Raw genomic sequence first — 12,500 nt, forward strand, 5'->3', positions numbered from 1 at the left:
GTATAAACCTGTACTCATGTGTTGTTTATAATACTGTGATGATTAAGTGTTAATTGCTGCCTCCGTCTGAACACTGAAGGTTGTAATAAAACATCCTGCATGTGATTAATCTCACTTCATCATTCGGCACAGAGACAGAATGTGTGGACAGAAAAAAACATCAAGCTTTATAAAATTTACATTTTATACACAAATAATACACAAAAATAAAAAATTACACAATGAGGTTTACACTGTACCTGTAACACTAACACTAACACTGTAACACTAACACTGTAACACTGACACTGTAACACTGACACTGTAACACTGTAACACTGTAACACTGACACTGTAACACTGACACTGTAACACTGACACTGTAACACTGTAACACTGTAACACTGACACTGTAACACTGACACTGTAACACTGACACTGTAACACTGACACTGTAACACTGTAACACTGTAACACTGACACTGTAACACTGACACTGTAACACTGACACTGTAACACTGACACTGTAACACTGACACTGTAACACTGTAACACTGTAACACTGACACTGTAACACTGTAACACTAACACTGTAACACTGTAACACTGTAACACTGACACTGTAACACTGACACTGTAACACTGACACTGTAACACTGTAACACTGTAACACTGACACTGTAACACTGTAACACTAACACTGTAAGACTGTACCTGTAACACTAACACTGTAACACTAACACTGTACCTGTAACACTAACACTGTACCTGTAACACTAACACTGTAACACTAACACTGTACCTGTAACACTGACACTGTAACACTAACACTGTAACACTGACACTGTAACACTGACACTGTAACACTAACACTGTAACACTGACACTGTAACACTAACACTGTAACACTGTACCTGTAACACTGTAACACTAACACTGTAACACTAACACTGTAACACTAACACTGTACCTGTAACACTGACACTGTAACACTAACACTGTAACACTAACACTAACACTGTAACACTAACACTGTAACACTAACACTGTACCTGTAACACTGACACTGTAACACTAACACTGTAACACTGACACTGTAACACTAACACTAACACTGTAACAATGACACTGTAACACTGACACTGTAACACTGACACTGTAACACTAACACTGTACCTGTAACACTGACACTGTAACACTGACACTGTAACACTAACACTGTAACACTGTACCTGTAACACTAACACTGTAACACTGTAACACTAACACTGTAACACTAACACTGTAACACTGTAACACTAACACTGTAACACTAACACTGTAACACTAACACTAACACTGTAACACTGTAACACTAACACTGTAACACTGTACCTGTAACACTAACACTGTAACACTAACACTGTAACACTGTACCTGTAACACTAACACTGTAACACTAACACTAACACTGTAACACTAACACTGTAACACTAACACTGTAACACCAACACTATAACACTAACACTGTAACACCAACACTAACACTGTAACACCAACACTATAACACCAACACTAACACTGTAACACTAACACTGTAACACTGTAACACCAACACTAACACTGTAACACTAACACTGTAACACCAACACTATAACACCAACACTAACACTGTAACACTAACACCAACACTGTAACACTAACACCAACACTATAACACCAACACTAACACTGTAACACCAACACTAACACTGTAACACCAACACTATAACACCAACACTAACACTGTAACACTAACACCAACACTGTAACACCAACACTAACACTGTAACACCAACACTATAACACCAACACTAACACTGTAACACTAACACCAACACTATAACACCAACACTGTAACTAACACAGTAACACTAACACTGTAACACTAACACTGTAGTGTTCAGTGGTGTTTATTAGAGTAATAAAACCTGCTGCTACAGAGTGATTGTGTATAAAATAAAGGTGTCTAGGTTTTATCCATCCCGAAATGACAAATGTTTATAACTTTAAATATAAAGTTAGATATTAAATATAGACTTTATAATAATGTTAATTAATTGGTTTATTTGATTTCTATTTTATTTTGTTGTTGTTTTGAATTGACTTTATTGTAGAAACATTTCTATTGTCCTTTAAAATAAATGTCCCAATAGTTAAATAATTCTGTAATTAATTAATAATTCTATTTTATTCTCTTCTAGTGTGTTTATTTGGTCTGTAAAACACTGAGCTTCATTATGCTTTATATCTTATTTATTATAATTTATTATGATTTAATTCTCTATATTCAGCAGAGACAGAGCTGCATTCAGCCTCTATGAAGGCAAGTCACAGAAAACAGCAGAGACACAATGAACAATAGAGTGAAAAAAGTGAGAATAACACAGGAGCTGATCTGAAGTATCGAGTGCACTACACGTCCTGTAGGGAGCGAGATGAGACATTTAAGTGCACTAAATGTCCTGTAGGGAGTGAGACATTTAAGTGCACTACATGTCCTGTAAGGAGTGAGACATTTAAGTGCACTACATGTCCTGTATAGAGAGACATTTAAGTGCACTACACGTCCTGTAGGGAGCGAGACATTTAAGTGCACTACACGTCCTGTAAGGAGTGTGACATTTAAGTGCACTACACGTCCTGTAGGGAGTGAGACAAGACATTTAAGTGCACTACACGTCCTGTAGTTAGTGAGACATTTAAGTGCACTACATGTCCTGTAGGGAGAGAGACATTTAAGTGCACTACATGTCCTGTAGAGAGAGAGACATTTAAGTGCACTACACGTCCTGTAGGGAACGAGACATTTAAGTGCACTACACGTCCTGTTGGGAGTGAGACGAGACATTTAAATGCACTACATGTCCTGTAGGGAGCGAGACATTTAAGTGCACTACACATCCTGTAGGGAGCGAGACATTTAAGTGCACTACACATCCTGTAGGGAGTGAGACATTTAAGTGCACTACACATCCAGTAGGGAGCGAGAAATTTAAGTGCACTACACGTCCTGTAGGGAGCGAGACATTTAAGTGCACTACACGTCCTGTAGGGAGCGAGACGGGAGATTTGAATGCACTAAATCTTTAACATGAAACTGTCCTGTCCTCAGCTCACTACTTCCTTTAACTCCTTTAACTTCCTCTTACTTTAACTCTGTGAAATATACTTTTTCTAATTTAGCAAATTTCTTACATTAGAATTTTGTAATATTATAATTTTAAAATTCATAATGTTTAGATTATTAAGTCATTTCTAACAGTAACCTGGGTTAGAGTTTTACTGAACTTTTGAACATTGGTCATTTTTAGACATTGTAATGGAGAAAGATGATGTTAGAAAGACCTTCTCTAGTGCCCTTATTGTCCAAATGTAGATTAGTTCACTACATGAGTACACTACATGGTGATTCCATCTCTCATTTACACACACACACACACACACACACACACACACACACACACACACACACACACACACACACACACAAGCTCGACAATTTGTTCCATATCCAATAAACCCCAGTTCTATATTACTGTATTTAAAGACACTATGAACCTGTAACACCATGAAACCCAACAATACGGTTTAGGGGACATCAGAACATCACTAGGAAGTGCGCACTGAGAAGACAGAAAGGCTCTTACCGTTGGTGGAGTGTAGACTTTCTAGGCTCCAATAATGAGACATGACCCCCCGTATCACTTTCACCCCCCTAACGAGTCCTGAATCTGCGGCTGTGTCTGCATTCGGCCACACACACACACACACACACACACACACACACACACACACACACACACACACACACACACACAGTCGAGGAGGAAGAGGTGTCTGCTCTTCAAGCAGGTAGAGACTCCAGTCAAACGTGCATGTATGTGTGCATGTATGAGTGTGTGTGTGTGTGTGTGTGTGAGAGAGAGAGAGAGAGAGAGAGAATAGGAGATCAAAAGCAAATCACAACCTCCGCTGGTGTGTTTCAAGCATCAGAAACACTCGCGATGTCGCCTGCATCCTTCCTACACTCGTTCAGAGACACACACATGATCAAGCCTCTCCTGCCCTCCCTCCCTCTCTCTCTCTCTCCCTCCCTCTCACACACTCGCACACATTCACAGCATCAACAGGGTGCCACTGAGGAGACACTGACATACAACTCTAGTTTCAGTCTGAGCTTGACGGGTCAACCATGAACATTAATATATAACAACAACTAACAAATAATAAATAAATGTTTAACTAAACATCAATACAATATTTTTAACGATTAGAAATCTGACCAGCTGTCGATGAAAAAAGACTGTTGCAGTCCCCCTTTGCTGAGCCCCTTCAGTGCTGTTAGTTAAAACTGAGAGAATCTAACCCATGTGTCTGAGTAACACTTATTTATCTATTACAGGTTTATCTCTGAACACGTCCAGTGCACGTCTACACGTGTAGGAGAACCTAACACATGGGTCTGCAGTGCAAAGCACAAATTCACTCACTACCTAGTGCACTTACAGTACAGGAAGGACAGAAGGCATCTAGTGCACTGGGTGGGGTTTAAAAGGCAGACAGACAGAAAGAGTAGAAAGGAAAAACAAACAAATAAAATGGATCAAATTTGTCATAAATGTGTTAGACAAAATTATTTTTTTAGTAAAAACAGCTGAAATCAGGACAATGTGAAGCTCGACATTATTAACTAACATTATTATTATTATTATTATTGTGATTATTATTATTATTTTTGTTGTTGTTGTTGTTAAGTCAAGTCACCTTTATTGTCACCTTTATTGTCTTTATTGTTGATATTGTTATTATTATTGTTGTTAATTATTATTGTTATTAATTAGTATTATTGTTATTATTATTATTGTTATTATTGTTGTTGTTAATTATTATTATTGTTATTATTATTATTATTATTATTGTTAATTATTGTTATTGTTATTCATCCTGTCGTCTCTCCATCTAACTGTGACTCGTCTCTGTTCAGTAATCTGGAACCTCACCAATAAACATTGTTTCTTTGAGCTTATTTTAAATCTGTTAATTTAATGATTAAAATCTGTCAGGTTTATTTGAGAAGAAGGTGATTTTGACCAAAACTGAACAAAAGATAAAAATAAGATCAAATATTAAAGGCATGAGACAAGAAACCAAGCCTGAGTTGATTTGTACTAAAACCGCTCGGCCTTGACACGTAACTGATGATGTCACTGTGTTTTATTCAGGTGTGTTCCTATGAAGATCCCAACAGCAGCTGCTGGATAAACACCGTCACATCCAACAGTTTAAATGTTCACGTGGTCATGTTGGTTATTTACTCGTTTACTCACCGAGAGCGGCCGGAGGCACGAGTGTGTGCGCTGAAGGTCGGATGAGACACGACTCTGCAGTGAGAAACATGCACGTGTCACTTCCTGTCACTTCGGTAATTACTTCCACATACACTCAGATAGACAGCGAGCGAGTGAGGATGAGTGACGTGTGTTAGCTGTGTGTTAGCTGTGTGTTAGCCGTGTGTTAGCCAGGTGCTAGCGCAGTGATGCTAGAGGATCAGCTTACTGTTCTGTATTCACTAAGGTCACAGCGTGGGACAGAAAGGTTACACAGCAATAATGGGCTTCTTGTGTCTTTTTCTCAAAGGAGCCTGTATTACATCCAATATTCACCAACAGTCTCTCTCTCTCTCTCTCTCTCTCTCTCTCTCTCTCTCTCTCACACACACACACACACACACACACACACACACACCTACAGATGTGTTTATTCCATCAGTCTTTATACACAGACAGAATGACAGGTCTGGATAAACTTAGAGACAGACACAGACAGACAGATAGACACACAGACACAGACTCATACAGATATATACACTGACAGATAGACAGACAAACTAAAAGAGAGTGGGAAAAGAGACAGAAAGAAAGAGAGAAACAGAGAGAATACGTAATAAAACACACACACACACACACACACACACACACACACATGGACACACACAGAACATAGATAGGCTACATTTTTAATTAAAGTCTGAAGTGTAAATGTGTAAATCGTTTGTCGCCCCCTACAGGACTGTCCGTGTGTTACAGCTGTTTGTCAGCCTTCCCCTCAGAACCACACAGAAGCTTGTGGATATGTACAAAGTGAACATTGTCCTCACCTGAGAAAGAAACTGGGCGTGGCCAGTGGAGACAGTTGAGTCCAATCGGCGTGCTTTGAGAGAAGTAATGGTCTTTAAGAAACACGGAGGACAACTGCTGTGGGGACGTTAAAGACAGTCTCATCTGCCCCTGGGGACAAGAAAACAACAACCAACAGACTTACACAAGAATACTTTAAACACAGCAACTCATTTATCATCACCGTTATATGGTAGAAAGAGAACTCTCTCTCTCTCACACACTCTCTCTCTCTCTCTCTCTCTCTCTCTGTGTCATTCCCTCTCTCTCTCTCTGTCATTCCCTCTCTCTCTCTCTCTCTGTCATTCCCTCTCTCTCTCTCTCTGTCATTCCCTCTCTCTCTCTCTCTCTCTCTCTCTCTCTCTCACACACACACACTCTCTCTGTCATTCCCTCTCTCTCTCCCTCTGTCATTCCCTCTCTCTCTCCCTCTGTCATTCCCTCTCTCTCTCCCTCTCTCTCTCTCTCTGTCATTCCCTCTCTCTCTCGACATTCTCTCTCTCTCTCTGTCATTCTCTCTCTCTCTCTGTCATTCTCTCTCGTCATTCTCTCTCTCTCTCTGTCATTCTCTCTCTCTCTCTGTCATTCTCTTTCTCTCTCTCTCTCATCCCCCCCTCTCTCTCTCTATCCCCTCTCTCATTCTCTCTCTCTCTCTCTCTTTCTGAACAGACAGACAGACAGACAGACAGACAGACAGACAGACAGACAAGTAGACAGACTAAAAGAAACAGAGGCATCTACATGTCAGGTAAAAGAGTCCCCAAGAGGAAGTGAGACAGGAAGTAGAAGAGCAGAAACAAGTGTTAAACTTCCAGGAAACAGTTCCCTCGTTGTTGATCTTCTTACATTCTTCTGCTCCTCAGATGTTCTCAGCATCCCGAGGCTCCTCTGTAGCATCGTCTTCATCTTCTGCTTCCCCTGGAATTCCCCGAGCAGCTCATCTGAACACGATCTCTTCTGTGACCACATTTCCATGACATCCCTCTCCTCGGTCAGATCGACGGCTGTTTCGCGGATTTCCTGAAGAGGTGAACTCCAGCTGCAGAGGTCAGACAGAGGTCTGGGTCGCACCACACGCCGATCACGTCTTCTGACACGCACAACAGAGGAAGATGACTGGAGAGCTGATTTACCATCATCAGGTGCAGGCTTTCAGGTGGACAATCAAAAAAGTGTTGTTATTTAACAAAGTCCAGGAAGTGTGTATGCAACATTTATGGACGAGTCTCCAGTGTCGGACATCTCCAGGACAGAGGCTGTGCTTATTAGTCCTTTTAACTTTATTAGATCTTTATAGTTGCTGTAACTTAAGCTATAACTATAAATAAAAAAAGGAACTAACTTTTTATGCAGGTCACTGAACATTAAATGAAACTATTAACAGATTCTATATATAATGTATATATTTGTTCTATAAGGGAAATAAAACACAAAGAAATGCTTCCGAGTGGGAAAAAATCTAACGCTAACTCGTCTTCATTACCCCACGGATAAGTCTCCAAAAACATTCATTCCCTACCGCTTATCCGAACTTCTCGGGTCACGGAGAGCCTGTGCCTATATCAGGCGTCATCGGGCATCGAGGCAGGATACACCCTGGACGGAGTGCCAACCCATCACAGGGCACACACACACTCTCATTCACACACACACACACACACTACGGACAATTTTCCAGAGATGCCAATCAACCTACCATGCATGTCTTTGGACCGGGGGAGGAAACCGGAGTACCCGGAGGAAACCCCCGAGGCACGGGGAGAACATGCAAACTCCACACACATACTAACAGAACATACTAACCACTAAGCCACCGTGCCCCCCCTAGACTTAGAACAATGCTGGTACAAACACAGAAGGTCAGTAAGACTCACCTCAGACTCAGTGGCTGAGCTGTTGGACAACAGGCTGGTCTGCGATTGGTTGTCTGAGCTGTTACCTTCAAGTAAATGCTCAGAATTGAAAAACCGAGCCGATGCGAGACGTGCTGCTCTTTGCCCGACTCGTCTTTGTGAGTGATCTGAGAGTCCCTCCAAACTTGAACCTTCACCCAGTGAGCACAAAGAGGCTGCAACAGATTTTGAGGAGGAATGGAAGCTGCTCCTCTGGCTCCAAACCCCAGGATTTTGTGGTTTGGGAGTCACTGGTCTAGCCGGCATATCGAGTCCTTCAAAGGAACCCAGGGATCTTGTCCGAGAAGGAGATAACTGTTTAGCAAGAGCAAACACAGTAGGGTGTACAAGTGTCTCTGAGGGGTTCTCATAACTTTGGTCAGAGTTTTCATCTAGACCATTAGAGAGTGGACTTGTCATAGCAAGCTCTGTTTCTGATGCATCAGGGCTTGAAGCATTTTTCAAATCCTCTTTGGAGCTTTGGAATCCCTGAAGGTTTAGACGATCCTCAGTTAACCCAGGCACACATTCACTCTGGAGGCGCCATCTAGACTTGGCAACACTTGATCCAGGAAGAGAGAGAGTTCTCTTTAGCATCTCAGTATCTTTAGACAGTTTTATCTTCTTCCAAGGTTGCTTGGATTTTGCATCCTGGTTCAGAAGGTTGGAGTCCTGTTGGTTGTCTTTTTCACTGGTTCGGATGTCGAACAAGCTTGACAGAGACCTCACGAGGAAGTTATCACTGCTCTTGGTCTTCTTCTGGGGCTCAAGTACAGGTTTATTTTGTACTTCCTCACTGTATTTGATTTGTTGGTGTGTGTTCTTGGAGCTAGACCTGGATTTAGAAGGTGCATTCCCGGTTACACTGAGGGCTTTCCCAAAGACATTATTACTAGATTCATCCTCATATTGTGCCAAGTGATCTCCAATAAGAATATGATTAGGTGTCTGGTTGAGCTCTTCTCCATCTGCAGGAGATATTTTGGTCTCGACCTTGTTTCCAATCTTGTGCTCTCTCTTGCTTTTGCGGAAGGAGGGGATTCTTGTGAACCTGGAGAACCTTGAGCTCTTCCCTTCAGACATGCTCTTAGTCTCCTTGTTCTTTAATAAGCTTTGGAAGTTGTCAGTGGAGATGGAGTTGCTTTCTGTTGGGCTTTGACTAGAGTTTTCAACTTCTTCACTGTTTGTGGTGATAAAGTCTTGATCAGGACATGTGGAATTGGGAAGATAACCATTATGATCATGTTGGTTTATCAGACGAGTGGTGATATCTCCATGTTCTGGCTCATCAGAAACTCCTTTCATAGACCTGACATTACATAGCGCATCACTGACGAAGCAAGAACTTCGGCTCTCCTCCTGGAGGATGTTCTGACCTTTACGTCCATTTAAAGAAAGTGCTTGTGAATTCAATCCATGTTGAGTTTCTGTGTTTGGAGAGATTGTAGGATCTGACACGATTTCCTCCGACTGGCAGTCTTCACCGTGTACCGTACCCTGAAAAGTATCTTCTACACGACGTGGATTTGAAATGCCCATTTTGGAAGCCATCATGACTGGTTCAGGGATCTCATCAAAGCTGTCAGTGTTGTTTAATACATTTGAAAAGATGTTCATGGATGGATGCAGATGTTTCCAGAGTTCCTGTTGTAGTGTAAGAGACTGTAATGTACCTGGTGTCTCAGGTGTGTGTGGCTTTGTGTTATTGTTCGTGTCTGAACCATGACGTGCATCAAAACCCTCGTTCTTCCTGGAGTAACCGGTACATGAGATGCTCTTGACTTCATGCTCTTTAGCACTTACCTTCTCAGATTTACCCTGGTCTTCTTTCAGAGCCAGTTTGTCTCTATTGACACTTACAGAATTTAAAGGATTTGATTCCATGAAGAAAACCTCAGCTGGAGCTGGAAGTTCTCCCACACAACTGTCTAAAACGTTTCCTGAAGCACTTGAAGTTGAAGCTGTCATCAGATAGGAGTCGATATAACCAGAGCTCTCTGTATAAATGACCTCCTGCGCTCTCTGGGATTTGGCACTAAATTCCTTTAATACACTGCAAGAATTTCCAAACTGCAAATTTACTAAATCATTTAAATTGTTAGACCTTTGTTCAGTTTGATCAGGATTCAAATCCAAAGAACGTTCATCGCTCAATGGAACCTTGGGCCATGAAATAAATCTGTTAGCATACGACGGACTTGAGGAACCTGCTGAATAATAAGTACAGACTTTAATGGGAGAAGAATGTTCTAATAAGGGCTCCTTGTTGATGTCTGGACGTTCAAACTGTCCCTGATCCTTCTGAAGTGACGTTACACCTTCAGGTTGAAACTTAGAGCTGGCACGAGGACAAACACGAGGACAAACACGAGGATCTCTGTCCATGAATGTTTCCACAAACATCTTAGCATCTACTGATGGATCCACAAATATGGAAGAGATAGCTCCATCGACCTGTGCCGTAGGTTCTACCACGTGTGTGTGTATCGTTATTGGTGACATTTCAGAAACATCATTCTTCATTTTACGCTTATTATCGGATTGTGTTTCATTTCTATTTGCAGCAGTTAAATTAGCTTCAGTCTCTGAAGAAGGCTCCACTTCGCTGACATCTGATGGAGCAAGGGTGTGGTTTAAAGTTGTAGGAACTTGTGAACTAATGAAATCTGTGTTGAACATGCTAGCCTGGGAGATGGAGCGAAGTCCAGCCACCTCAGGAGATAAACCATTTAGATCTTCATCCTGCCCTGAATCATCTAAACTCATCGCACTGTTCAGGGGCATAATGAGTTCCTCTCCATCCTTGTTCATCTTCAGATCATCACTGTGTGGTTGAAGTCCAGCTTCTTCAGAAGATAATTCATTATTAATTTCTGTGCTCTGGAGATCATCTGAAGTTACGACATTGCAGTCTTTAGCCGGTGGTCTCACGAGTTGCTCTTCATCCATGCTCAACTCCAGACCTTTGTTCTTTCCTTCAGAATGATACGAGTCCAGAGTTGTGAGGTCAGGAGAACTCTGAGACGAAGCAACAGTAAGTTGATCTTCACATTTATCAGCTGCATCAGAACTGATGTCTAACCTGGCCACAGTTTTAGTTTGGTCAGTAATCAGATCTGTGTAAGACCTTCTGGTGTGGGAGATGAACGGAAGTCCAGCTTCTGGGTCTGTTTTTAACTGAATACCATCATCATGTGTTACTCCGAAATGAAACAAGTCCAGATTTTTGTGGTCAGGAAAAAAATGTTCTTCAAGATCTTTGCTTGGAAGACCTGCTTCTGGTGTGTGATCTAACTGGGCTGCTATGTCACTTTGGTCAATACACATAAGTGAATCATTTACTTCAGTCATAAAAAGTTCTAAATCTGTCTTTTGATGGTCGTTTGATGGTCCGTGTCTGTGCAAAGTGGGAAGAAGTCCTGCTTCTTCAAGAGATGGCCAAGGTGCAGCTTTGTTATCTCCTAAATCATCTAAAATCACAGCACTGATCTCTTCTGTGCAATTTTCCAATGGTAACTTCAGTTGTGCTCCGTCACCATTCATCTGCTGACCATCATTCTTTATTTCAGCATGAGATGACTCCATGTTTTCCAGGTTTCTAAGATCAGGAGCACATTTAGGAGAACAATAATCCGCTTGATCTTTGCTTGCAGGAACTAAATTAGAGTTTTTCTCTAACTCAGGAGCTGCTTCACTTCTGTAGGTGAGTTCAGGTGTCTCTATGGAAAGTGGACAAAGTTGTGAATCACTAACATCTGGGTTGGATGTGCTAGCCTTAGTAGGTGGTCCAGCTTCCATGGAGAGGATCTTAATAGATGGAAAATCATCATCATCATCATCATCATCATCATCAAGAAACATTACACCACACTTCTTTCCCAGTGGTTCCATGACTTGATCTCCATCTGTGTTCATCTTCAGACCATCAGCATGTTTGTCTAATCGTGAAGACTCCATGCTTGCAAAGACGGGAGAGTGTTCAGGATGAGAAATGATCGTAACACCTAAATCTGGAGTGTTGCCTAACTGAGGTGCTGCTTCACTTCTATCACTCAGTGTCTCATTAGAAGCTGTCATGGAGGCTTGTGAGATGGAAGAACAATCAGTTTCCTTATGAGATGAAATGTTTAAAACTTCCTCACACTCTGAATGATCGAACATCATTGCATTTGAATCATCTTGCAGGGGTTCCATAAGTTCCATGTTCATCTCCAGACCGTTCTTCTGTACTTCTGAATAAGAAAAATCCAGGTTTCTGTGGTCAGTAAAGTGTTTAGGAGAAGAGAAGTTCACACCATCAAAATCAGAAGAGTTCTCTAAGCTGGGTTCTGCTTCACGTTGGTCAGCGTGTGTTGTTATGTCTGTTAAAGCTGGGAAAAGGTGCGAATTGTTTGAATCTGTATCAGACCTGCTGGTTTGAGAGATGGAAGGA

General features: G+C 41.5%; 1 protein-coding gene across 13 annotated transcripts in view; it reads right to left on the minus strand.

Moving 5' to 3' along the window:
- Positions 1-12,500, minus strand: part of arhgef4 (Rho guanine nucleotide exchange factor (GEF) 4) — a 45,869-nt gene that overhangs the window by 15,270 nt on the left and 18,099 nt on the right. For 10 of the 13 annotated variants that reach the window (XM_047806244.1, XM_027139745.2, XM_047806251.1 and 7 more), the window contains 5 exons: positions 8,051-12,500; positions 7,023-7,325; positions 6,158-6,287; positions 5,328-5,381; positions 3,648-3,743 (listed from right to left, as the gene is read on the minus strand). The exon at positions 8,051-12,500 is cut by the window's right edge and continues 1,364 nt beyond it. In XM_047806244.1, coding sequence (XP_047662200.1) covers positions 3,648-3,743; positions 5,328-5,381; positions 6,158-6,287; positions 7,023-7,325; positions 8,051-12,500 — 5,033 coding nt within the window. The remainder of the gene's footprint in view (positions 1-3,647; positions 3,744-5,327; positions 5,382-6,157; positions 6,288-7,022; positions 7,326-8,050) is intronic. The other 3 variants (XM_047806253.1, XM_047806246.1, XM_047806248.1) reach the window with 3 other exon arrangements.

The sequence above is a fragment of the Tachysurus fulvidraco genome, chromosome 22 (genome assembly GCF_022655615.1).
Source record: "Tachysurus fulvidraco isolate hzauxx_2018 chromosome 22, HZAU_PFXX_2.0, whole genome shotgun sequence".
NCBI classification, from domain to species: Eukaryota; Metazoa; Chordata; class Actinopteri; order Siluriformes; family Bagridae; genus Tachysurus; species Tachysurus fulvidraco.